The 27930-nt window shown below is 47.8% G+C and overlaps 1 protein-coding gene across 1 annotated transcript; it reads left to right on the forward strand.

Moving 5' to 3' along the window:
• Positions 1-3146: 3146 nt before the first annotated feature.
• Positions 3147-25500, forward strand: MORC3 (MORC family CW-type zinc finger 3). The gene is made up of 17 exons (XM_032681135.1): positions 3147-3273; positions 7997-8069; positions 9461-9593; positions 11494-11708; positions 12497-12644; positions 13418-13565; positions 13653-13784; positions 13962-14081; positions 14522-14619; positions 17714-17818; positions 17916-18038; positions 18151-18225; positions 18830-18872; positions 19823-20010; positions 20360-21209; positions 21325-21488; positions 24284-25500. The coding sequence occupies exons 1-17, from the start codon at positions 3235-3237 to the stop codon at positions 24435-24437; spliced, it is 2808 nt and encodes a 935-aa protein (XP_032537026.1). The 5' UTR covers positions 3147-3234; the 3' UTR covers positions 24438-25500.
• Positions 25501-27930: the final 2430 nt, after the last annotated feature.

The following is a 27930-nucleotide window of genomic DNA, read 5'->3' on the forward strand; positions in this document are numbered from 1 at the left end:
AGCTTTCTGCTAGTTGCATTCCATACTTGGATATTTCCCTTAAAACCCTGATGAGATGAGGGAGGTGGCACAGGTTGCCCAGAGAAGCTGTGGCTGCCCCTGGATCCCTGGAAGTGCCCAAGGCCAGTCTGGACAGGGCTTGGAGCAACCTGGTCTAGTGGAAGGCTCAAAGGGATCTCCAGCATATTTTATTCCTTTATTCCATAACTTTATTCCTTTCCCATATGGGGACTAACTACAGTTGTTTTACTCCTTATGCTCCCACTGTTAAATCCACTGAAGGAGGGCTGGCCTGCTCTAACCTGGTCCTGCCAAAGCAGAATAACTTCACTGTCAATAAAATCTGGAAACCCTTTTGCCTGGAACTCAAGACCAGGAGAGAAAATGCTTTTGCTTTGCTGTGTTTCCAGTCTCTGCTTGTTTTCAGTCTAACCAAGCTCAGCTTTATCTTTCGGATACTTCGGTGACGAGACAGCAGAGCCACAGAGGGAGACTTTTAAACATCCAAAGGATTTGATTTTCCTGAAAGAAAAAGGTAGTAGGTGCAACCCAGGACTTGAAATGTGGAGCATTAAGTGATGTATCCGAAATTATGTATGAATGTAATTCTTCTAATAATATTAAATGTTATTTTGAAATACCTTTTCCAAAGCAATTCTTATTCTTCAGACTCTCCTCGCTGCTCACTCACAGACTTTAATTTTTGTCTGGCTCTGTAAAAGCTCCCAAATCCAATCCCAGGATCCCTGAGGTTGGAAAAGCCCTCCCAGCCCATGGATCCCCACCTTGTCCCCCAGCCCAGAGCACTGAGTGCCACGGCCAGGCCTTCCTGGGACACCTCCAGGGCTGGGCACTCCAAACCTCCCTGGGCAGCCCCTGCCAAGGCCTGAACACCCTTTCCAGGAAGAAATTCCTCCTGAAAACTCCCTCTGAGCTCTGAATCACTACAAGTCAGCACTGGCCCCTGGCTGTGCTGCTGCCTCCCTCTCCCTCTCATCACAAGCCCCCTCTGCTCCCTCTCCTGTGTCCCTGTCTTTTACATTCCTGAACTTTCCACCCTGAGATCCCTGTCCTGTGTGGAGCTGTGTGTCTGGAGCAGGGGGAGGAAGCTCTGCTGAAGCACCAGAGGATCATTGATTGACCCCTGTACAGAGGGAGCAGCTCTCTCTGAGACATCAGGGGCTGTTGTTGCACAGCCTCAGGCTGGACCTTTCTGTATGTCCAAGGGAAATGCCTTTTCTTTTGGAAGGGAGAAAACTCTTCCATACCACTGGGTTTTACTCCTCAGGCAACAGGACTGTGGTTCAAATGACTCCCTGAAAGCGGCTTTTCAGATTTCTCCCTTTCCCTCATAGCCTGTAAATCTTTTGGGATGTTGGGTGAGATACTGCAGAAGCCCAGGAGACGAGGGGCTGATGTGTCTGTGCCAAACACCGATAGCCACAGAGCCATCCAAGGACTGTTGGGAATAACACACTGTGAGAAAGAACAGGATGTGCCTGGAGAAGAGGCCATATGGAGGTAGGACAGCACTGTCTGGGACAGATGTCCTTGTTCTGGCTGCTGGAGATAAGCACAACACAGCACAGTGCAGGCACAGGGAGGAGGTTGGAAAGTGGACATGGACTGCCAGCCAAAATTCCCAACTGCTTCTCCACAGTCATCCTGCTCTGCTCCAGGAAACAACCTCAGCTACTTGGGCCAAATCATGGAATCGTCAGGGTTGGAAAAGACCTTTAAGATGATCAAGTCCAACCATCAAACAGCACCACCACCATTAATAAGCCACGTCCTCAAGTGCCACATTCATTTCCATGGATGGTGATACCACCACCTCCCTGGGCAGTCCCTGCCAAGGCCTGACCACCCTTGCCAGGAGGAAATTCCTCCTCCTGTCCAACCTGAGCCTCCCCTGGCACAGCTGGAGGCCGTTCCCTCTCCTCCTGTCCTTTGTTCCCTGGCAGCAGAGCCTGACCCCCCCCCAGCTTCCCCCTCCTGTCAGGGGGTTGCAGAGCCAGAAGGTCCCACCTGAGCCTCCTTTTCTCCAGGCTGAGCCCCCCGAGCTCCCTCAGCCCCTCCTGCTGCTCCAGACCCTTCCCCAGCTCTGTTCCCTTCCTTAGACATGGGAAAGCAGCAGGAACGTAGAAATGTAGAAGTAGAAATGTGGGGCTGTGGGAGCCACAGACAACAACACATGGAGTCTTGGAGAGCAACAGAGCTGTCCCCCAGCACCACCAGGTCCTTATCCACTGGGCTAGAAAGTGCCCACTGGGAAAGGCCCTGGGGGTGCTGGTGACAGTGGTTGGACACGAGCCCAGGTGTGCCCAGGGGGGCAAGAGGCCAATGGAACCTGGGCCGGATCAGGGATAGTGTGGGCACAGCCCAGGGCAGGGATTGTCCCCTGTGCTGCCACTGCTGAGGGACCTCCAGGGCTGTGTCCAGGTCTGGAACCTCATGGAAGAGAGACATGGAGGGGCTGGAGCGTGTGCAGGGAAGGGAATGGAGCTGGGGAAGGGGCTGGAGCAGCAGGAGGGGCTGAGGGAGCTGGGGGGGCTCATCCTGGAGAAAAGGAGGCTCAGGGGGGACCTTCTGGCTCTGCAACCCCCTGACAGGAGGGGGGAGCCGGGGGGGGTCGGGCTCTGCTGCCAGGGAACAAGGGACAGGAGGAGAGGGAACGGCCTCCAGCTGTGCCAGGGGAGGCTCAGGTTGGACAGGAGGAGGAATTTCTTGCTGAAAAGGGTGTTCAGGCCTTGGCAGGGGCTGCCCAGGGAGGTTTGGAGTGCCCAGCCCTGGAGGTGTCCCAGGAAGGCCTGGATGTGGCACTCAGTGCTCTGGGCTGGGGGACAAGGTGGGGATGGGGCACAGGGTGCGCTGGATGCCGTGGGAGGGTTTTCCCAGCCCTCGGTGGTTCCGTGGGTGTGTTTGGCACCGACCTCCCTGTCCCCTCGCCCCGCCCCGGGCGGGGCCGTGACCGTATCCATGTCCATGTCCGTGTCCGTGTCCGTGTCCCTGTCTGTATCCATGTCCGTGCCCATGTCCCTGTCCGTATATATGTCCGTGTCCGTATCCCTGTCCGTATTTATATCCCTGTCCGTATAGATGTCCGTGTCCGTATATATATCCCCGTCCGTATCCCTGTCCGTATCCGTGTCCGTGTCCCCCATTCCCGCATTCCCGGCCGGAAGCGCGCAGGGCGGGGGGAGGCGGAAGCGCGCGCGGGGCCGCGGCCCAAAGATGGCGGCGAAAACACAGGGCGGGATCCGCCTGAGCGCGGTGAGTGCGGGGGAACGGGGCGGCGCGGGGCGCTCGGGGGGGAAGGGACCTTAAACACCGTCCATTCCCACCCCCGGCCACGGCCAGGGACACCTTCCACCCGGGCAGGGACACCCTCCACCCGGGCAGGGCGCTCGCAGCCCCGGCCAGCCTGGCCTTGGACCCTACCGGGGTTGCTCCCTCAGCGCGGGCGCCGCGTCGCTCTCAGGGGACTTGGGGCCTCTCCCGCCCCCATCCCGGCTCGAATCCTGGAAAATCAAGTTACCCGGGCTGGGCCGGGGGCCGGTGCGGGCTGGGGGCGGGTTGGGAGTCGGGGCCGGGATTCCCCAGCCCGTGTGAGCGCAGTGACCTCTAATCGCGAACTCGTAACTCCAGATCTTCGCCTCTTGTGTTGCAGGAGGCCTAATTACATTTTAACTGTGATTACCCTGAAGGGCGATGAGTGTTCGCGCAGGGAAACGCTGCTGTGTTCTGCTTTTCGCCACTGTTGTTGTCCTTCTGTGGTAGTTGGTCATTGCCTTGTTTGTGCTGATACAAATGAAGTTAAAGCCACTTTTTCGGTTGTTTGGTGAAACAGGAGGTTTTTTTCAAGCCTTTCTGGCTTCAGCCCTCGAGGCCTGTAAGTCTCACCTACATTTACAAGCAGCGTGGCTCATCACCTTACTTAGAGAATAGTGGAAATAAGCAGGAGCACTGCAGTAAGTAACTTTAAATTAAATATTGGAGTGAAAAAGGTACATCAGTATGTTCTCAGCACTGCTTAAACTGCACAATCATTTAGGGTGAAAAAGACCTCCAACATCACTGAGTCCAACTTTTGACTGAAACCATATTACCTTAATATAAATGTATATTACCTTAACATAAATTTATATTACCTTAACACATAAACTTGTATTACCTGAATATAAATTTGTATCACCTGAGTATAAATTTGCATTACCTGAACATAACTTGCAATGATTTTAGAGGTGAGTTATAAAACGTCACCTGCTTGAAGTTCAGAACTTGCACTTTCGTTTCAGGCCTTTAATTCCTGTGTTGGAAAGCCACACTCTGCCTGGTATTTTATTAGGACAATGTTCTGTTCCCCCTTTAGTTAAAGTTTTTTGACATGTTATTTGTCTCCTCGAGGGGGAAAAAAAAAATTATCAGCATTAATAATCAGCGTTTGCAAAACAGCTGCAAACATAAGCCAGAGTTTAAAATGGTTCTCAGGCTGAAATCACCGAACTCTTAGAGGTACAAGTGAGGCACTGAGGCTGAAGCTGGTGCTCTTGCTAACTTTCTGAATTATTTTTAGGCTGCTCTTTGGTTTTATCTGTCCCAGGGGTAGCTGAGAATTTGCATTCCGTGGGTTTCCAGTGAAAGCTGCGGCTTCTGTAGGTTTTTTGCTCAAGTGCAGCAGCTGGGACAGCTCTGAGCAGGTTTGTGAAAGGCTTTGTGACCCAGAGAACCACGGGGAGAGCTGGTGGTCACAGGCTCTTCTGCTCTTTGGAAATGTAAAGTATTTCCCAGAGTTTCAGAAGCACGAACAGCACAGGCAGTGTGAGGGCCTGGGAGCTCATTCCCACGCTGGAATTCGTCTCCTGCTGTTGCTCTGGTGAAAGTTTGGGTTGGTTGCAGGATGAGTCAGATCAGGGAAGTGATCCAGGTTAATATTTTAAGAGTGGTTTTTAGTTTGGATCAGTCCCCCACTGTGGTTCCTTGCACGGTCGTGGAGCTGGGATAGAGCAGCTGGGAGGGAGAGGAAACTTCAGGAAGTTTTCAGGAGGAATTTGTTGCTGGAAAGGGGTGGTCAGGTACTGGAAGGGAGGTTTGGAATCCCCAGCCCTGGAGGTGTCCCAGGAAGGCCTGGCCGTGGCACTCAGTGCTCTGGGCTGGGGGACAAGGTGGGGATGGGGCACAGGGTGCACTCCATGATCCTGCAGGGCTTTTCCAACCTCAGTGATCCTGGGATTGTCATTTTGGAGAGATAACCTGTTTATTCTTAAATATCTGCTGGTTATACTTGCATGAGCTGCTCCTGTCAGGGCAGTTTTTGTTTTTAAAATATACACAGTTTGAAGGAGGGGGAGGTTTGGTTGCATCTCCAGAAGGAATTTGGCTGCGCTGGGTCTCGGGAGAAAGAAGAACTGAAATTACTAAACAAAACACAATTAGTAACAAAGTATATTGGCTCAGTGGGCAAAGCAACTGGGTTGTCAAAGTGACTTTTCACCAGGGGACAAACTCTTACTGAACCTCAATTATTCATGAGCTAAAGTGGTGCGTTGATGAATGAAGTGGAAGGGGCCAAATGGACTGAAATATTTCCTGGGGAGTTCATCAGGAATTAGGGAGTGGTTGCTGACAGCTGGGTGTGCTCTGAAAACTGCAAAAATAATGGCCTTAAGCCACTGGGCTACATTTTTTAAATGTGGTGTTGCTGTGTGCCCTTGTTTCAGTGCCTGAGCTGCTCAAGGCCAGGTTGGGTGGAGTTTGGAGCAACCTGGGCTAGTGGAAGGTGTCCCTGCCCATGGCAGGGGGTGGAATGAGATGCTTTCTGTGCACGTGTAGGATTTGCTTCCTGGGGAAAAAGGGACTTCTTGGTGGTGATGTCAGTGCTGGTGACACTGAGGTTCTTTCTGTCCTTCCCCTGATGGTCAGGGGAAAGGGTTCTTCCTTTTTAGGAAGAATTTCTCCCTGGAAAGGGTGGCCAGGCCTTGGCAGGGGCTGCCCAGGGAGGTTTGGAGTGCCCAGCCCTGGAGTTGTCCCAGGAAGGCCTGGATGTGACACTCAGTGCTCTGGGCTGGGGGACAAGGTGGGGATGGGGCACAGGGTGCACTCCATGATCCTGGAGGGATTTTCCAGCCTCAGTGATCCTGTGACATTCCCAAGTGTGGGTTTGTGCCTCTGGCAAAACCACAGCTGGGACTTTCTTTCCAAGTCTGTATTGCTGAGGTTCTGATGCTTCAGTAAAGCCAACATTCCCGGTCTGCCTCCTGTGTGGTTGGGGTTTTCCAGGATTTCAGCAGTTGCCAAATGCCTGGATGTGTGTCCCTGTGGTGGGTTGGGGTGTTTTCAGTGTCTCTGGGTTTGTTTTGACAAGGAGGGATTTCAGGCAAAAAAAAACCAAACCCCACCATGTTTCTCGTGTGTTTTAATCGTGAAGTTTATAAAACAGAGGAGCAAATGCCGCCAGGGAATAAACACAGGGATCTTGGGATCCACTGAAATGGCAGAGGAAGAACTCCAAAGATCCTTTGAAATGTGAGGTTTCCACTAACAGCTGACATGAATTTTTCTTTTGCAAGTCTCTGTTGGGGCTCAGCGGAGCAGGTTTTGTAAAACTGGAGTTCTGAAGCACAGATGGCTGGGGAAGAACGTGCTGTCTGTTCTCACTTGGGCTCTGGCTCCCGTGGAGAAATGCAGGGATTAAGTTGCAGTTGGAAGTGTGTCATGTGCTCCTGTGACCTCGGGATCAGGGTGACACTTCTTGGCAGTTCATGTTGATCTGAAAACTAGGGCTGCTCTCACCCTCCTCCTGCTCTGGAACCTGCTTCGTGGCTCTGCAATTTGCTTTTAGCATTATTCCTTTTCCCTGGTAGATGAACTTGGAGATTTGAAGCACTCTTGCTTTTATTTAGGCTTTATTTATTTTTTACTTGTTTTATTTAGACTTTGTTAGCTACAGAAAAGTGGCTGTCGGTGACTAGTTCTGTAAAAATTATGAATTATCGATCTGTACACAGTATTTAAAAATAACTTTTCTATTTTATATATATAATAACGTGGATTATAGTCTGTTTTTATGTAACTCAGAGGTACCAGGACTGTTTTCAATGGGGTGTGTTACTGATGCTGCTTTTCCTGCCATCATCAGGCAGTGGGGCTTAAGCAAATCCTTGCAGTGGGTTTGTGTTAAAGGCCTTGTCAAAGTGTAACTGCACTTTCCTCAGAGATAATGCAAACACAGCCATTGGTTGCAGCAGTTACAATTGCTCCAGACACTGCATGGACAAGTCCTTAACTTCCATGGATATTTAGTCCTGCTTTTCCTGGTCTTCAGGTCTAGGGGAATATGTGTAAATCTGAGCTTTCCTGAGTCACTTGGGAGTGCTTTAGTCACTGAAATCTATAAGATACATCCCGTAAACAGGTACTTTATTTGCATGTTCTCATCCAGTTCTAGTTGTAGTTGTGCCTTTGGTTGCTCCTGATCATAAATGAGGGTAAAATGTAAGAGATCAAAGTGCTGAGAGAGGGTCTGAGAGGTGGTTTTGGTCACTGTGGGCAAAGGGAGCCGTGACAGGGACAGTAAATCATGGAGGGTGTTGGGTGCTGCTCGTTGTTCAGATCAAGTTTTAATAGTCCTGACTTAAGAAATGAGTTTTTAACATCTGAGAGCATGTGCTGCTGAGGCTTTGGTGTTTTCTGTAACCTCTGGCATCATTATAGAGCAATAGTTATTTTTAAAAAGATAAAGAGACTTTGATAGGATGACAACGTAACCCATTCTCAGAGGATGGTGTGAGACTGTGCTGAATGTCACCTCCAAGAGCTGTGTTAACCATCCCTTGAAAAGATATTAATACACCAACATCCCAAAAGTAAATTAAATTACAGCCTTTTGTAGTGTTGTACAAAACAGCTTCATTTAGGGTTCCTTTATTTAACCTGTTTTCTGGCTCGGTGTGGTTGGGGAGCACAAACTGATGCCCTTGTCTGTGATTTCTTTCAGCTTTGCCCCAAGTTCTTGCACACCAACTCCACCAGTCACACCTGGCCCTTCAGTGCAATTGCAGAGCTCATAGGTATGTGGACCAAGAGCTTGAAATATTTTCTTTTTCTTGTCATAAAACCTTTTTCCTTCAGGTAGGGAGGGGAAGAAGTTGCTCCTGTCACCACTCAGAATCTTGCAGCTTATTTTTTTGGCACACTCAGGTTGCCTTTTTTCTTTCCTGTGTTGGTGATCTTCTTGCCTTTGATTTTGAGTAGCAGCAGTTAACTGGATACCTTCAGTGTTCCTCTTTTCCACAGGTAGGGAATGAGCAGCAGACTTATTTAACTGGCTCCTCAAAATAAAGGTGTGGCTTGGGAGGACTTGCCAAGTTTATTGGGGAGTTTGCTGCTGCCAAAGGGAGCAACTCCTCTGGTCACACATTCCTTCCCTTCCCTTCTCGAGAAAATGAACCTAACAAAAGAAAATGGGAGTTTTTTACCCAGATAAGGCCAGAGCTGCCACAGAGGAGGAAACCAGAACCACGTGGCCTTGGAAAGGACTGGCTGGTTTGGGGGTAACAATATGTTAAGTCATTTCAGTTTTTTTAACACCCCAAATACTTCCAAGCTGTCAGTTGTACCTGAAGTGTCCTCTTTTGTTGATGCTGAAATATATTCTGTGAAGTTTTTCACTGGGGATACAATTGGTACTTAATGTTTGTGGGAAGGACCCTCCCAAGCTGTGGTTGCTTTTTATGGGCTTGAGCTGTTTGTTTATTTATTTATTTATTAACCCTCAGCTGAACCTGCAAAACAGGCAGTGAGGCAGCTGTGCCATCACATCCCACCCCTCCTTCTGCCTGTGCTCTCCCCCCTCAGGAATTCCAGGATGAGGGGATGGGGAATGCCAGGAAGTGGTGTCAGGGCAGGTGAGATTTGGAGCTGCTTTGCTGCCAGGGAAGGTTTGTGCAGCCCCGGTTTCTGGCTCGCTCCTGGCAGCTCTTTCCCATCCTGTCAGTAGAAAATTGAGTCTGAAGCACTTTGTAATTCCCTCTGGGAGAGCCACCCCATGGCTGGGAGAAAGTAAATGTTGCACCAGCTGCTCTGGGGGCAGCAAATGGAAGTAGAAACTTGCCTTGGTTTCATTTTCAATTCTCATGGCTGAGCCTCCACCTACGTTTTTTTGCCTCTGTGTTCCTGGGGATAATAATAATAATAATTTGTAACAGTATATAATAAGTATTATATAATAAAAATATATTTTATAATGACATAATTTATAACCATCTGTAATCTCTGTGGAATTGTGTGTTGGGTTTTGGGTGGGGTTCACCAGGTTTGGATGCAGCTGTTTCCCTGTAACGTTTTGATTTAAGTAAGTTTAGAACACTGACAGCTGAAGCACTTCAAAATATGTTCACACTCAGACTGTTTAATTTTTACCTCTAGTATCCCAGCCTTTTTTCCTCTCCTTTTCCTGCAGATAATGCCTATGACCCTGATGTAAATGCAAAGCAGATCTGGATTGACAAGACAGTCATCAACGACAACATCTGCCTGACGTTCACTGACAATGGGAACGGGATGAACTCGGACAAGCTGCACAAAATGCTAAGGTGGAGAACCCCTTTCTGTAGGAATTCCAGCTCCTAGTTCTGTTAGTGATCAGCTTATTCCTTTTTCTCAGATGTAACTCACTCCTTTGGGTCAGAAACTCAACATTTCTGAAGGGCAGTGATTATCCAAGTGAGACTCCAGAACCTACAAATGCTACAGAAACTTCCACACAACTTTGTCACAGAACTTTGATCTCCTAATTTCCTTTGATCCTTTCTCTCAGCCTTCCCCTTTAACTTCCCACACACTGTGCAACCTCTCTGTAGGGCCCATTAGTGGAGATAAAGAGAATTATTAATGTTATTATTATCTTTACTTTTGTTTAGCAAACAAGAAAAAAGGGAGATTCAGCTCAAGCCCCTTTGGAATATTAATAACAGAAGGTCTGGTGGATAATTTAATGAATGATAATGTGACTTGTCTATTTATCTTTAAATACTCTGTAGGGTCTGGACTGATCTTTTATTTCTACAGTTAATAAAGAGGTTTCTGTCCAACTTCTCCTTTAGGGAGAAATATAAATCCTTTAAAATATTGCTCTGCCTGCAGATTTCAACTTGAGCAAGGTTGGATTCAAACAGTTATTTTTGTGTTAGGTACCATCATTAACAGCTTGCTAAATTCCATGTTCCATATGCAGTTTCCTGGTTTATTTTAAGTGTACTTACAGATGAGAAACTCGAGGATCAAACATTTTCTAGCAAGTAGAGGGGGAAAAAAAAGAGGTTTAGGGGCTTTTCTTAGTGTTTATTGTGAAGTTAATTATTAGAATCCCATGAGAATGCTTACACTTAATTCCAGGCAGATGATATTTCTGTTCCATGCTTAAAAGATAGAAGCAGATTTTCCTGTGGTGTGACTTCCAGGATTTTTTTCCCTGTCTGTTGTTTAATTGTAGAGGAGTCCCTGATCCCTAAAAGGAGTCCCTGATCCCTAAAAGGAGTCCCTGATCCCTAAAAGGAGTCCCTGATCCCTAAAAGGAGTCCCTGATCCCTAAAACAAGAGACAAACTCATTGTGTTAAGCCTAATTCATTGTGCTGGTTTAAAGGCAAACCAGCAGGGGAAATGAACCCAACCCAAAAGAGAGATTGTAAGTCAGAATAACAATTTAATAAAATAATACAATAAATACAGATTATACAGACAAACAATTGGGTTTAACCCACAAAACCCAAATGTATAACCCAGCACCCTGGGGCATGAACACAGTGGTGTTTGTTGGGCCCCCTGAGTCCAAAGGAAAGGGAGAGGGGAAAACCTGTTGGTGAGAGTGGTGGTGCACTCTGGTCAGGGGTGGTGGTCTCAGTCTGGTTGAGAGTGGTGGTGCAGTCTGGTCAAGAGTGGTGGTTGCAGTCTGGTCAAGAGTGGTGGTTGCAGTCTGGTCAAGAGTGGTGGTTGCAGTCTGGTCAAGAGTGGTGGTTGCAGTCTGGTCAAGAGTGGTGGTTGCAGTCTGGTCGAGAGTGGTGGTTGCAATCTGGTCGAGAGTGGTGATCTGCAGTCTTTCCTCTGGATCCCACGAGTGGTTAAAAAAGTCCCAAGACCCCAAGATTACATATCCTCCAGTTCAGGCAGGAATGCCCAGTGCCTCCCTCAGGGCGGGGAGTTCCACAAAGGGTATGAGGACAGGAGCACCCTCCTATCTCACAGGCCTCTGAACACCCAGTTTATAACCTGAGGAGTCAGGAGTGCTCTGGGCAGAGGGTGCAAATGGTCTGTTGACAACAGTTTCTGGGCAATGGCATGGAAGGCTCTAGAATGCACAGTTTTGGGTTGCACCCATCCAGTGATGAGCTGGTCCCAGCTGTTCTGACCAGGACATCCGTCGAGTCCGGCGGGTCGGGGGTGTCAAGTTCCGCAGGGATTTTTCCCGCCCTTCCCACGTTTTCCTGCGTTCGCAGCTTCGGCTTCAGCGAGAAGTCGGTGATGAACGGGCGGGTGCCGGTGGGGTTGTACGGGAACGGCTTCAAGTCGGGCTCCATGCGGCTGGGCAAGGACGCCATCGTCTTCACCAAGAACGGCGACACCATGAGCGTGGGGCTCCTGTCCCAGACCTTCCTGGAGGTCACCAAGGCAGAGCACGTCATGGTGCCCATCGTCACCTTCACCAGCCAGCATATCCTTCCAGCAGGTTCTGGGGGGGGGGGGGGAGGGGGTGTGATATCCCTGCAGGAGGTCTAGTTTTATGGACTGGGAGATGGGATTCGTGAGGTGTGGAATCAAAGAGGTTGTGGTGTGATGATCCCAGTGATAACCTAAGAATCTTTAAAGTCTTATAGTTTACCCTGACTGCTTAAACTTTGTAACTTCGAAACCCTTTCCTAAACACTGCTAAAAAAAAGTGGAAAGTAAGAATTAAAAAGTCAGCAACCCGTGCAGCTGTAGTTTGAATTAGTTTTGGAAACCATTACACTGTAGAGAGCTAAATCAAGAGAAAATGGTTTAAGTGAAAGTAGTCTGAGTCTAATCTTTAACCAGAGATGGATGATGAATCCTGCCCCAATGAGATATGAAAATACACTCTAGAAAGCTGAATTAATCAAAGATTGTTTAAGCAGAAGTTTAACTAAGACTGATGTTGATGTCTTGTAACTGTTTCAAAGACTATTTAAGTAAAAGAAGTTTAAGTTCCCTTTAACTGAAGATTAATGTGGATGCCTTGTAACAATGAAATGTCCAGGAGGGGCTTGAGGAGTTCAAGTGTATAAAAGCTCAGGAAATCCTTGTTCGTGGAGGAGCTGTCCCCAGCACTGCCGCAAAAGAATTGCTGGCTTAACAGCATCATGCTGTTGAGTTTGAGCTCTTGGAATCGGGAATGAGAAGCCGGGAAGCGAGCGCGGAAGTTTCCCGATGTTCCGAGAGCTGGAATTCGCTCCAAGCCACTGTCCTTGACTCAGTGCCCACGACAGATCAGCGACCCAGCAGAATCCAAGAACAGCCTGAAGGCCATCTTGACACATTCCTTGTTTTCCACTGAGGAGAAGCTGCTGGCAGAGCTCGACGCCATCATGGGGAAAAAGGGAACCAGGATTATCATTTGGAATCTTAGAAAGTAAGATGCAGCCCAGCCTCTCGTGTCTCTCATTTGCTTTGCATTTTCTTTCAGTGGGTGCAAACATACAGAGGGGTTTGGTTTTTAGTGGAATGGCTGGATATTATATTAAATAACTGGATATTTGGGGTTGGTTTTTGGTGGAGTAAGGCTGAGGGAAACTAACTGGGAAACTGGACTCCAGCTGGCATGAAGGGCCATGGTACTGTTGCTTTTGCCAGAAGGAAAGTTGAAATAGATAAATTACAGATCTGTTCCCTCAGACCTCTGAAATTGTGAATGCAGAAATCCAGACACAAAATACTTGACTGTACAGGCAAATAACAGTGGATATTTTGAAGCTCAGAGCCAACAGTGTCCTTCTATAGGGATCTGGACCTCTCTAAACTTCTTAATTGTTTTATCATAAAATAAACCAGCAATCTGAGCAAGTAAATAGTTGTGTGGATTTATCTTACTTATCCACTTGCCTCTGTGGGATTGTTTCCAGCATTTTCTGGCCTTGACTTGTATGTTGATGCTTTTATATATTTTTAAACAGTTGTAGCAGTGGCAGTTCCCTGTTTAGAGTTAAGTTATAATTCATTGTCACTTCACTTGTATTGGATATCAGAAAGGAACAGGTGAACTTTGTGACTTTTAGTAAATCTGTGAGGAAAACCACTGTGGATCAGAGGAATTCCCCTTTTTTCTTTGCACTTTTGGGATACCCACCACCACATCTTACCTTTTGCTCCCCGTAATTAGTGCATTTTTCAAATCTTATTTCTTAGAGATAAAAATGAAAAACCAGAGTTTGACTTTGACAAGGATAAGTATGACATCAGAATTCCAGAAGACTTGGATGAAACGGGCAAAAGAGGATATAAAAAACAGGAGAGACTGGACCAGATTGTTCCAGAAAGCGACTACTCCCTGCGAGTGCGTATGAGATCGGTTAAAACTGGCTTTATTTTTGGAAACCACAGGGTTTATGCTTTTGATTTTAATGTCATGTGTGTTTTGCAGGCTTACTGCAGTATTTTGTACCTGAAGCCAACCATGCAGATCATCCTGAGAGGACAGAAAGTGAAAACACAGCTGGTTTCCAAAAGCTTGGCCTTCATTGAGCGTGACATATACAGGCCCAAATTTCTGAATGTATCCTTTGTGGTATTTTTGTTTGGGTTTTGTTTGTTTGTTTTTTTTTTGGTAAAGACAGACTGAGGGAATTAACCTAAAGTTCCAGGACCCAGAATGAGCACTCAGAGTAACTCTGGTTTTTTATGTTACATGAGATTAAACAGATTTTTTTTTTTCCTTAATATCTGGTCAAAGGCCAAAACGGTAAGAATTACATTTGGATTTAACTGCAGAAACAAAGATCATTATGGAATAATGATGTACCACAAAAACAGGCTCATCAAAGCTTATGAAAGAGTTGGCTGCCAGCTGAAGGTAAGAAATCAAGGCTCCAAAATATTTTAACATCTTGAGGAATAATTGTCACTCCAACGCTCATTTTAACAAAGGGTACAGATGGAAACGAGGATATTGATGTGTCCTTCATAAAACCACCTTTTCTAGTGTGTGCAGCTGTTAAAAATGGTATTAAATTGTATGCACTTGATTTAATGTTTGGGTTTGAGGCTGTTTGATACCCAAAATATTGGTCTGAGCATATCTCAGGACAAAAAGAGGGGTGGAACAGAGGATTTTTTTTTTTTTATTATTATTTGAGGGTTTATATCAAGATTTTCTCTTTGGAGAGGAATCATGAGCCAGAAAATTCTTTTTTTATCTATTGTATCTCTAGTTAATAATTACCTCTGACAAACTCCTGCAGTATTGGCCTGGAATGTGTGGGGGTTTTCCTGACAGACCTTGATTTCTTGCAGGCAAACAACATGGGGGTCGGTGTCGTTGGGATTATTGAGTGCAACTTCCTCAAACCAACCCACAACAAACAAGATTTCGACTACACAAATGAATACAGGTATTTTTGTCTGGTTTTCCCATCCACCAGTGCTGTTCACTGTGAAATAGTTGATGATAAAAGCTGTTTCTTCTCTAAATAGGAAGAATGAAAGCTCGTGGGTACTGAGCAAACGTGGTTTACATTCAACCAGCTCCTTTTATCCCTTTTCCTTGTGTACCTCCTCCTTCCTCCCTGTTCCTCCTTCCCCCTGCACGTGTTCTCAGCAGTTGGCAGAGTTCCCCTGACCCTTTCCAGACATCCCAGACCCTCAGGTTTTGCATCCTTAGCAGTTGCAAAATCCTGGCTTTCCAGCAGTTTCTTGATAATTAGTCAATCAGTGTGACTGAGCAGGTTTGGTTCTGCTTATTGTTAACACTAATTGGTCAGCTTTGATGACCCTCTGGGTTTATCTCCTTCCTTTTCCTCATCTTCCCAACTTTTCCCACTCCACATATCCCTAGCAGTCAGTGGGACTGACCAGGCTGGTTCCTGGCACTTCCTGCCCCAGCAGTCAGGTTTGTCTCTCTGCTCCTTTTGGGGCTGCTTTGACCACGTGCCCGTAGAGGAGGAGACACTCTCTTCCCACACTTCCTTTTCATGTGGATTTGGAAATTTAGGATACTGACCTGCTGACTAAAGCTGGAGATAATCCTTCAGCACACATGGATTTGGGTTCTTTCCCAATGGGTGTTGCTCTGGGAGAGGACAGGTTCAGTCTGCCAGCAGAGCCCAGAAGTTACTGTGGAGTCTTCCCAAACTTCTCCCCATCCTGAACTCCCTTGATTCTCTCTGTACATCGAGCTGGAGCTGCAGTGACTCCAGCCCTGCATCCCTTTGTCACTGACTGTGTACAGTTCTCTCACTGTGCTCTTCCATATACAGTCAATAAAATGTGGAGAGTGTCTTGTGTTGTGTGAGGAATTGATGCCAAAAAGGGCACAGAATAACTGCTCAGAGATGAATTTTTGTCTTTAAGCAGCAAAGGTATTTATTTTGTGCAACACTGGGGGCCTAGCCAGTTAGCACCAGACAAACCAGCTCCCAGGTTCTCAGTGAAAAGCCAGGTAATTTATACAGTTTCCATGAGAAGTTACAACATCTTCACATACATATTAATTTGATTTTTACGTCTAATTATCATATTCATAACAGGCAGAGTTGAGGCGGAGTCTTCTAGAATCGACTTCTGGCAAGATTTTCGGGTGGTCATTTCTTCTCTTCTTCCTCGCTTGAACTTTTCAGCTTTCTTTGTTCACTGACCTAATTTCTGGAGCTTGCAAAACTGCCCTGACTCATGCCCTTCTTATCTCCTTCAGATGCCCACCTTATCTTTATTTATGACATTTCTGCTATCTCTTACTTCAGCACAGTCAGCAGAACAGAACAAGCCGTCTCTGTTGTATTTCAGCATAAGCAGAGCTTCTCCCAGAGCCTGGTACCAACCCTGTCCTAGTTAATCCTTTAAAACCTTGCTCTGTTTCACTCCCCATCCTTAACTCCCTTGATTCTCTCTGTACATTGAGCTGGAGCTGCAGTGACTCCAGCCCTGCATCCCTTTGTCACTAACTGTGGACAGTTCTTTCACTTTGCTCTTCCACATACAGTCAATAAAATGTGGAGAGTGTGTTCTGTTGTGTGAGGAATCATCATGGAATATGTTCCCTGTGTACCGACCACATTCCATGCAGGAAGCAGCAACTGCATTTCATAGAATCCCAGAATCAGCTGGGTTGGAAGGGACCTCTGAGATCATCAAGTCCAACCCCTTGATCCAACCCCACTGTGGTTCCCAGCCCATGGCACTGATGCCACATCCAGTCTCTTTTTAAAAATCTCCAGGGACAGAGAATCCACCCCTTCCCTGGGCAGCCCATTCCAATGGCTGAGCACCCCCCTGTAACTTCAGTACTGTTCCACCTTCTGTTTCCATGGGAATGTAACTTCCCCCTTTTCTCTGGTTTCCCCCCCCCAGCCATCTTCCCCCACACTTGTCATGTGGGCACAGGGATACCACACTTGCAAGGGCTTCTCCAAAGGTTTTTCCTGCCAGGAGTGCTCCAGGCTTTCAAAAGAGAGCTTTTCAGGCCAAAACAGAAACACAGACCTGTTGCTGTCATTTCATGGTGGCTGTGGGGTGTCCTGCACCTCTTGCCTCCCCACAGAGGGATGGGATCCCATCCCTGCACGGCTGCTCCTTTCTGCCCTTGTGCCGCTTCCTTGGCCCGGCCCAGAAATCCATGGCTTGGCTTCAGAGCTGATCTGGATCCCAGCCCTCTGGGCCAGCCTAGTTCTCTGCACACACTCTGGTGTCCTGCAGCCCTGGGGGGTGCAGGCGTTGGAAGAAGCCAGGCAGGGAGGGACTGACTTGGTTCCTCAGCCCTTTGTTCCTGGGAGGTGAATTCCACCCCCTGACGAGGGGCAGCCTTGACCTGCCCCTCACCCGTGGGGCTGCTTGTTCTCCCTCCCCTCTCCCTGCTGGCTGTGCCAGCTCTGGTGCTCACTGAGCTGCACCAGGAGCCCTGAGCAGGAACCAAATCCAGCCCCAAATGCCCCTGGCTGAGACTGGGCTGTTCCTTTGAGCAGCGGGGACACTTGAGCCCGCCCTGCCCTGAGCCCGGCTTTGCCATCTCCCTGGAGCTCCAAGTGCTCCTGCCCTTGCAGTTCAGGGAGGGACAAAATCAGCCAAACCCAGGGCAAGGGGCTGCCTTGGCTGGTGGGTTTGGACTCTTTTTTTCTTCCCTAATTGGGGCTGAACTGGTGAGGCACCTTCAGGGTGTGCCCTGTCCACGATCAGCATTTCAGAATCCAACACTCGGGATTTCAGTCTTTGTTCTCCAACGTGCATTTCCAGTAATTTCTTTGCTGACAAACACGATTTCACACAATTTCTCGTTTCTACAGCCTTCTGAAAGCAAAAAGCTTTTATAAGGCTTTCTGAAAGAAATAATAAAAAAAGAAGATCCAAGAAAAAGCCTTTTGAGTGTTTTTTGCATGGTGGTGTGAGTAGAAATATCGGAGCGTTCTTCCACTTCTGTCACTGGAGTTTCTAAAGGTTCTTTCTGTGCTGGAATTGGCTTATTTAAGGTGGTCCTTTAAAATCTTGTCCTTTTAGACTCACAATAGCAGCACTGGGAGAGAAGCTCAACGATTACTGGAATGAGATGAAGAGGAAGAAGAACGAGGAATATCCCTTGGCTCCGCCAGTTGAGGAGATCCAGTGAGTACCAACCGCTGCACCAGCCAAGAGCTTTACACGCTGGTGGTGTTGTTGTTTTACACTCACTGAGGGTGAACCTTTCCTTCTTCCCTCCCAGAAAGCAGCCAGACCAGACGTGGGTGCAGTGCGACGCGTGCCTGAAGTGGCGGAAGCTCCCGGACGGAATCGAGCACTTGCCGGAGAAGTGGTACTGCTCCCTGAACCCTGACCCGCAGTTCCGGTAAGGCCACATTCCAGGCACTGCCTACACCCTGCTCTTGGTTTATCACCTGATGTTAAGCTCTTGTGTGTTTTGGGTTTTTTTTTTTTCCTCCTCCCCTTCCTTAACTCAGGAATTGTAACGTGCCCGAGGAGCCGGAAGACGACGATTTGATACACCCGACCTACGAGAAAACGTACAAGAAAAAGTGAGTTCTGGAGACTTTCTTCCAAGGTCTCAACACTGTAAACTGCTCAGGAGAGCAGTGCAGCAACTGGGGCTCAAGTCCAGCTCTGAGGAATTCCATAGGAAATGCTAATTCCATAGGAATTAGCAGTGTGGGAATAGTTTGGGATGTTACAGAAGCAAAATCTGAGGGCTGGCTGGAGACCTTGTCTGTGTAGCTGATACTTTCAAGGTCCACATTGAAGCAGCTGAATATCTCAATTTCTTTGTTTAAGAGGATTCTTGGCTAAGGTGTGTGGGGAAAAAATCCTGATTTGAGTAATTTTAATGCTGGCTTATATCTTAGAGTTGGGAGTTCGGGATTTTTTTTTCCATTTTTTTTAAATAAATCTTTATCTGAGAGGGAACTTGTTTGAAGTTAAGCCAACTTCAGGCTATAAGAACTAGGTTCATGCAGAAGAATTTAATTCAGTAAACAATATTTAATTAGAGCTGTACTGTATCTAGCTGAGATAATTAGTATTGTGTTTGCTTTTAAATGTGGGGGTTGGTTTGGGTTTATAATGAGCGAAGTGTTTGAGTCTAAGCTCTTAATTTATATTTTTTTTTTCCTTGTTGCTGTGCAGAGACAGGGAAAAACTGAGGAAGAGACTGGATTACAGCCACCAGGTAACTCCTGAAGCTGCCTGGAAACTGCCCTGGGGAGAAGTGTCTGGTTTAACATCCTGTTCTGCTGCACAGGATTTGCTCACCATGAGTAAACCCCAAATGCCCCATCTCTGCTGTCCCATGATGGAAAATCCAGCACTGGAAAGAGGAAGGAGTTTGAGGGGGGCAAAAGGCCTCTCACCAAGCAGTGTAGAAAAGATGTCAGTCACTCATAGCTGGATTTATGACATGGCACCTCAATGTTGAAGGGGATTTTGTGTAGAGGGATGTGTTGGGGATATGAAAGCAAAGATGCCCTTAAAAGTGGGGCAGGGGGTGGACAGGGGTGTAGCAGCTACACCTGTGCAAGGAGGAACTCAAATTCAGATTAAATGCAGATGCAAACCAGTGTGGTTGAGTGATGAGAACGTGTAGATTGCAACCCAGAATTAAATTTTCATGAGTGTGATTTAGCTCAGGTTGCATCCAGAGTAAAGTGCTGACCTAAGACCGCTTCATTTCTGGAGAAGAGATGTCACATGGGCTGTTTTAACTTCACTGTGTTAGTTTTTCTGCCATTACATCTCCCCAGAAACACAAGTAATTTCTAGAAGTAAAGTATTGTTCATTTTGGACAAACTGAGTTAATTATGAGCAGCTTCTTTAGCAGGGATGTCTGTCCTGTGGTTTGTGTGTGATGGGCAGACTTCAGGCAGAGCTACAGCTTGGGAAAAGCTCTTGTCTGGGATTCTGCACAGGACTCTGAACTGGGAAAACTGGGATTTGCAATGTGGAGTCTAGTTAGGCTTCCTTACTGCAAAATCCTGAGCCTGGGTTCAAGGAGATCCTTGTAATACATAAATGTCAGTCAGAATTTTAGGTGTTGGTGTATAATTAGGAGAACTTAAGTCTATTCTGAAGAACCTACTAATATCTGTTTATTTTCATTCTTAACTTATGTTATCTTATAGATCAATAATGAAATATTTTTAAAAACATCTGTTTCTTCAAGTAAAGACTTCAAAACATTCACAGCTGTGAGTGGAAAGGAAGCTGTTCCAAGGTTGCTTTTACCAAAATCATCAGATGCTCCTATCAGAAGATCTCTGCCTATTTTAATCAAATCAGTCACTTCCCTCCATCCAGATGCTGACAGCAGGTTAGTGCACCTGGACAAAGTAGATTCCTCTGTCTTTCTAAAATTAATAACACTCCACAGGGTGTTTTCCTTAAGCTCTGCTGCTTAAGGAACGGGGGTGTGGGGATGTTCCTGGAAATACTGAGTCGTTTCACACCAGCGTGTGAAGGTGGTGACTCAGCGTGGGGGTGTCAGGCCCTTGTTTTTACAGGGAAGGGATTCACTCTGGCTTTGCACATCTTAAAATCCCCTGCAGGGGGACATCCCTTTGCAGTTATGGAGTTTTTAACCGTGCTCAGAGAAACACCAGGTGTGGTTTGAAACAAATATTTGTGCGGTTCAATGATCAGTTCAACGTTTCCCTTGTCAGCCTCAAGCGGAGGGCGCAGAGTTGTGCGACACCCGTGTCCTTGAAGACACCCCGGCTGAGTGACAGAGCAGCCAACCACCACGATGAGGGTGAGGGTGGTGATGATGATGATGATGAAGATGTCATCATCTTAGAGGAGAGCAGCACTCCAAAGCCTTCAGCGGATCCTGATGCTCCCGCGGTCAAAACCGAGCGCATCAATCTGGATCAAGAGGAGAAGCAGAAGGAGACCCGCGAGGTCGGAGAGCTTTGCACTGCGACCACTTCGGAAGCCAGGAGCGAACAGCTGAGCTCAGCCACACAGACAGAGCTGCCAGGCCTGGTGGTTAAAAAGGAGGAGGTGGAAGATGAAATCCCAGTCGAAATTCCCGGGGCAGGGGTGGAAACCGAGCGGCACAAGGTGAACGGTGTTCCCGAGACACCTGCAGAGACTGAAAATGAACTGAGAAATCAGCTGCAGTTGTTACACAGAGAGAAGGAAATGTACCAAAACAAATGCGAGGCATTGACCAAACAGGTAGAAACACTGGAGGAGAGGCTTTTGGAAATGAATAATAAGTATGTAAAGAAGGAAATGTGCCACCAGTCAACAGAGACAGTTCCCTCGGGTGAGGAGGAAAGTGCCAACGGGAGGAGCTTGGCAGAAGTGACTGTTCTCTACGAGCAGGCCTTGGGAGAAGTAGCAAAGCTGCAGGAGCAGTGCAATACCCTGCAGAACCTAAAAACTGAGTGCAGCAAATGTGCTGATGGGGAGAGCAGGAGTGAGGTGGAGGAAATGGCCGTGCAGCTGGACAATGTGTTCAGGCAGCTGGACAAGTGCAGCATCGAGAGGGACAGGTACAAAAGTGAGGTATGTGGTTAAAACATTCTGCTATCTCTGGGCTTTACTGCCTGTTTCGTAGCAGCTCTAATGCACAACGTGCTGTACGGGTTTTAGAGCTTTTTCTTTTCTTTTTTGTTGCCAGATTGAACTACTAGAAGTGGAAAAAAACCAAATGGCCTGTCAGTGTGAAGAACTCAAGGCAGAACTCGCCCAGCTGAAAGCTTCAATTCCACAAGCAGTTGCACATGCAAATGGTTCTACCACCAGTAATGTAGAAGAGACTGTAAATTTTTCTGATGGAGAAAGGTATCAGTTTTGTTCTTTCTAGATGATATTTCAAGGAAGATTTTTTTTTTTTTCCTTTGGCTGTTTGATTGTATCTGAAACGTTTTGATGAAGGTTATGTTTGATAATTGTATAATAAAATGTGATGTTTGGAATTCTTTCCTGCTGCCTCGTGTGACTCCGAACTCAGTAATGGGGTTTTTTTTATCAAGTGGTTTCTGTAACTTATGGTTTGTGTGTTTGTGTGAGCAGGGTTGGCACAGTAGAAATGCCACACTGAATACTTCTTAAAATATCAAAAATGTTTTGTAATTTCTAGACATGACTTGCAGACCAAGGAGAGAAAAGGGAGGCAGGGAAGAGGGTGATGTTTAGCTTATGCTGTGTATTGTACTTCACTTGTAGAGTCTGTTTTTCTTTATTGAAGCAACAGTACTGGACTGAAAAGAGTCTTTGGGTTTGAAATTTAACTTTCCTGGGAGAACTCCTTGCTGCAGGCCAGTCCTGTGGAATTGGGTTGTGTCCAGAGTGTAGCTTTGAACTAAAGCAGGGTTTAAACTTACAAATAGAGAGCTGGCAGCTCTTGGTAAATAGGAACTGCACACACACAGAGGACACAGAGCACATGGAAGCAGGGATGAGCTGAAGGCCCTGAGCCAGGAGATGATCTAAGGGGTGAAGTGACTGAATTAAGGGACCATTTAAACAAATTCCTCCATGGGACCAGATGAGAGGCATCAGAAGGAGCTGGCCCAGGGAGGGAGAGTTGGCCTTGCAGTCTCTCCAAAAGGTTGTGGCAGTTGGCATTCCTGATGCCTGGAAAAAGGCAGTTGTTATGCCCAGATTTAGGCACAGGCAAAGCTCCAGCCTGGTCACTGTAGCCTCAGTCCCAGGGAACACCGTGGAACAAATCCACCTGGAAGGCACCTGCAGCCCCATTGTAGTCAAAGGGATTAAGAACAACCAGTTCTTGGAGTGACTGAGGGCAGAGTGTGGATCAAGAGCAAGGCCAGGAGTGGTTAATGCCTTTGCACCTCAAGTCCTGTGTCCAGTTCTGGGCCCTCACTTCCAAAAGGACATTGAGGGGCTGGGGCGTGTCCAAGGAAGGGAGCAGAGCTGGGGAAAGGGCTGGAGCAGCAGGAGCAGCTGAGGGAGCTGAGGAGGCTCAGCCTGGAGAAAAGGAGGCTCAGGGGGGACCTCATTGCTCTCCCCAACTCCCTGACAGGAGGGGGCAGGGAGGGGGGGTCGGGCTCTGCTGCCACGTCCCGAGGGAAAGGAGGAGAGGAAATGGCCTCAAACTGCACCAGGGCAGGGTCAGATTGGAGATCAGAAAAAACTTTCTCCCTGCAGGAGTGTTCAGGCCTTGGAATAAGTGTCCCAGGGAGATGGTGGAGTCCCTGTGTCTGGGAGTGTTCCAGAGGTGTCTGGATGTGGCCCCTGGGGACATGGATTAGGAGTGATTTGGTGGTGCTGGGGTGGGACTGGATGACCCTGCAGGTCTCTTCCCACCCTGATGATTCTGGGATCAATGGTCTGTCTGACAGAGCAAAATGAACTCAATAAATTCACACTGCCATCAAATTGGAGAGAACTCAGGAGGGCAGAGCTGCTGCTGAGGGACCTTGAGAAACAGGAAAAACGGGCTGAAAAAAACCCACCTGAAAATTCAACCAAGGCACCTGCAAAGTCCATGCCAGTGAACAAGCTGGAGCCCATTCCTAGGGAAGCAGCTTGGGAGGAGATGCCCTGTGGTGCTGGGGCAGTGGGAGTGGAATGTGAGTCAGCAGTGCACTCTTGTGGTGGGAGAAACCAGTGCCTACTGGGCTGTGCTGGCCAGAGTCCAGGCAGCAGGTGGGGAAGGGATTCCTCGCTGTTCCTGGGCTCTGAGACACCAAACGGTGCCCACTTCTGGGCACCCTGGAGTGACACTGGCAGAGAGGAGCAGGGCTGCTGAAGGGCCACCAAGGTGAGAAGGGCCCAAAGCACCTGAGAGAGAAGGGGAAGCTGAGGGAAAGAGCCTCACAAAGGGTGGGATCTCTTGGAATCCTGTTGCTCTCTCCTGCAGCCCAGTGAGAGCAGGTAGGGATGAAGCTTCTCGTGAGCACAGGGATGGGATGAGAGGCACCAACCACAAACTGCAGCCAGGGAATTCCTGCTGAAGTATTAGAGAGAAAAAGCTTTCACAGGGAGGGTAGGGAGGGTAGTCAAGGCCTGGAAAAAGGACATGGGGAAGCTGTGGAATCTCCACCTCAGGACATTCTCAAGGCCCTGAGCACCCTGCTCTGAGTTAGCCCTGCTCTGAATGTTTGGCAGGGGGGGTAGAGAATGAGCTGGAGAATTTCCAGAGCCCCCTTTCAATCTCCAAGAAGAGATTTACCCCCAGGAAAAATTATCTGCCAGCAGCATTTCATTTTTATTTTTCCTTCCAGCACCTGAAATGTGTTTGGTGTTCCAGGAGTTGGAAGTAACTTCCCCACCAGTTGGTTGGGATATGACAGCACTGTGAAAACTGGTTCCTGGAGGTGCTAAAGGATCTGAGGGTGCAAGGAAACTTTGGAGAGAAGGGATGGCTCATTTGGAAGGAATTGGATCGGGAATAGGAGAGAGCAGGGACATCCAGGAAAGAAAGGAAAAGGCAAAGCACTTTGCCTGGACTGGACCTCTTAACTCCTGTGCAGTTTGAACTGCATCAGTTTTGTGTTGGTTTGTGGGAGTCACACCCAGAGCCTTTCCAGTCCAGCTCTGTCAGATAAAGAACTAACTCTGTGTTTGAACACAGAACTCCCATCTAATCCTCTGGAATTCTTTCTCCCCAGCCTGAAACTCCGCTCTCTGCGAGTGAACGTTGGACAACTTCTGGCCACGATGCTGCCTGACCTGGACCTGCAGCAAGTCAATTATGACATTGATGTCGTGGATGAAATCCTAGGGCAGGTCGTAGAACAAATGCATGAAATCAGTAGTACTTAATATCTTCCTCTTTCAGCAGAGTTTTAGTTGATCTTCCATCATAACCTTCCTGGAGGTTCCAAAATGTATATAATGCCTGTTCCCCTGGTCTCCAGTTTTATCTCTTGAGTGTATGGACTGGGCACGTTTCGATGTTCCCACAGGTGCAGTGGGTGTTCCCTTCGCTCCCTCCTGAAGGAACAGGAGTCCATATTGACCAGCCCCCATGTACTGAGTTAAGGGTTTTGCTTTTGAAACGTATTTGTAATTAAATTTGCAAATGTTTATACGATTAGGAATCTTAATACTTTTCTACCGAAGCTTTTTCGTTCACTTTGGCTCTTCCGTGAGCATTAATTAATACTTGTGATTATTTCCTCTACTAAAGTGTCAGTAGTGGAATATCTTAGAGATGCAAAAAAGAACTTCCTTGATGTCCTTCCCAGGCAGAGCTGTTGTATCCCACAGGATTGTTCCATTGCTCCCAGCAATGTTGGCTGATGCTTTCATGGGAGAGAAATGTAAGTAGCGGGTGAAAACGTTGCCATCTGGGTGATATTTGTGGTTTAGTACCAAAAGAGGAGCGATTCCTTAAGGGTTTTATCCTGAAAAACTGGTGATGAACTGGTTGAATGGGAGCCCTTGGAAAAGGAGGGATGTTTCCTTCTCTGTGAGGTGAACTACAGAGTGAGCCAGAGCTGAAAAAACATCCAAATGTCACTGGTTTAGACCTCTTGGATTATAGGTGAGGTAAGGGAGTCCCTCTTTGCCACATCTCCCCTTTCAGAGTTCTGTGCTCTAAATGTTCCCATTTTTCCACGGTCCTGGGTAAACCTCCTGGAAGAAAGGGTCCCGAGAGCAATGGCTGTTCCAGTGGGGACAGCATTCCCAGCCACTTCCAGGGTTTTCTTCCCAAGGCATCGGCAATGAGCAAAGGGGTGGCAAAGACAGCAAGTGCACCTTGGACTCTGTGCTGGGATTTGTCCCTCACATTCTTTACATAAAGGGTAATCAGGCATTGGAATGGGCTGCCCAGGGAAGTGGTGGATTCTCCATCCCTGGAGATGTTTAAGGACAGACTGGATGTGGCCTCAGTGCCATGGGCTGGGAACCACAGCGGGGTTGGATCAAGGGTTGGACTTGATGATCTCTGAGGTCACTTCCAACCCAGCTGATTCTGTGATTCTATGAAACAGCTATTCAAGAAAAAGGGTTCTTGCTCTGAAATATAAAAACTAAATCGAAAGAAGAGAAAAAAAAATCAAGTGTTCAAGATGTGAATTCCTAGGGAAGTGTCTTTTTTCCTGAAGCCAACATTTCTGGCCTTGGCACTGCTCCTGTCCTGAGTTCCTCAGCTGATGTTCCCTGGAGCTGCAGTTCAGGGGGTTCCTTTCCAGTGTCTCACTTTTAAGATCTCTGTTCAAATAGGCCAAGAAGGGCAGAGCAGGACTGTTGTACTTTAGGAAGCAGAAAGGGAGGGTTTGGTTTGTGAATGGGTGGCTGTACCAGAACTAGGGAGGACTTTTTAAAAGTGTCTATTTTCCGTTCCTTGGTGTGTAGTTTTCCATTTCGTTGTCATTATTTATTCTGTTTCACCAGACTCTGGCTGAATTTCTTGTAGAGAACTGGCAAGATACAGCACAAGTCTGTCTTAAAAATGGAAAAATTTACAATGTACATTTACACTTTGGAGAAGGGTGGACTAATGGAAATGGCTTTTATTTACTTGTTAAAATGTATTTTTTGTAAAAAATAAAACTATATAAATCTGAGTTTGCAGGATCAAAACTTGTATGTGATCAAAACGCACTGGTTTTGTGTATAAATAAATACTGTGCAGAAAGGCTGACGTTTTGGGTGAAAGATTTGGAGTTTTGGGTGTTGCAGGAGCACGGGCTCAGCCTGGTGTTGAGCAGAGACTGGGCACAGCAGGATGGAAACAGTCTGGGAATGCCCTGGATATGGCAAAAGCAGTGCTGTTCTAACCCAGGGGATGCGTGGATTGAGCTGAATGTCAGGAAGTTCCCGGGGTTGATCCATGGATGTGCTCCCATGACTGGGGTAACAACCCCCTTTGTGCCCCCTCTGGAGCTAAAACCCCCTTTTTCCCCCCCTTGGGGTACCAACCCCCTCTGGAACCCAAATGATGCTGGGCAGGGGTGGGGCAGAGGCACTGCTGCTGCTCCCCTGAGCCCTGAGACCCCCAAACCTGCTCCCCTGAGCCCCGGGACCCCCAAAACCCAATCCCCACACCCTGGGACCCCAAAACCCGCTCCCCTGAGCCCCAGGACCCCCAAAACCCATTCCCCTGAGCCCTGGGACCCCCAAACCCACTCCCCTGAGCCCCAAACCTGCTCCTCACACCCCGAGGACCTCCAAACCCGCTCCACTGAGCCCTGGGACACCCAAAACCCTCTCCTCACACCCTGAGGCCCCCAAACCTGCTCCCCTGAGCCCCAAGACCCCCAAACCCACTCCCCTGAGCCCCGGGACCCCAAACCCATTCCCCTGAGCCCCAGGACCCCCAAAACCCGTTCCCCACACCCCGGGACCCCCAAACCCTCTCCCCACACCCCGGGACCCCCAAAACCCACTCCCCTGAGCCCCGGCAACCCCAAAACCCACTCCCCTGAGCCCCGGGAACCCCAAACCCGTTCCTCACACCCTGAGACCCCCAAACCCACTTCCCTGAGCCCCGGGAACCCCAAACCCGCTCCCCTGAGCCCCGGGACCCCCAAACCCCTGTGTGGGTCTCCCCACACGGGCCGTCCCCCCCCGCGCTCTCCCGCCTTTCCCGCCCCGCGCGCCCCCTCAGGCGCCCTCAGGGGCTTCCGAGGGGGAAAAAAAAAAACCACCACAAAAACATAGAAATAAAGCTAAAACTAAACCGGCCCAGTGCTCGCCTCTCCCCAGAACAATAGGGGTGTTTTTACTCAACGGGCGTTGCTGTGCTTGGCCAGTGTAAATGCCTTGTGTCCCGCAGAATTCCCCTATTCCCCTCCTCAGGTTGCCGAGGAGGAATTTAGATCCCGGCAGCCTTTGCAGGCGGCGTGATGGGAACCTTCTACTTCGTGGAGGTCAAGGGGCGATAAAATAAGAAGGGTCGTATTATTTTTCTCGGTGTGAATACCTAGAATTGGGAAATTGCCCTCCCCACTGGTGGTGTTGCTATTTAGTGCGCTTTTTGCTGCCAAACAAAGGATACAGTCTCCTCTTTTTTTCTTTCTTAAAAAAAAAAGAAATGTTTAAAACAAGTTCTAATTTAAGCAGGTGATCCCGCTGCCGGGGATGGCCCTTTTTGTGACACGGGCGCCCTCCAGCGCCCTTTGTGATGTGGGACGTGGGGGGTGCCCAGAGACCTTTGCGACATCCCAGACACGACAAATCAATAACAAGCAGTATTAACAGCAAATTAGAAATAGCAAATAATATAATAACAAACTATAATGCTATAATAAAAAATAACAACAATAATAACCGGTAACAATAACAACAAACTAATAAATGTTTAATA

The sequence above is a fragment of the Chiroxiphia lanceolata genome, chromosome 2, assembly GCF_009829145.1.
Source record: "Chiroxiphia lanceolata isolate bChiLan1 chromosome 2, bChiLan1.pri, whole genome shotgun sequence".
Lineage (NCBI taxonomy): Eukaryota > Metazoa > Chordata > Aves > Passeriformes > Pipridae > Chiroxiphia > Chiroxiphia lanceolata.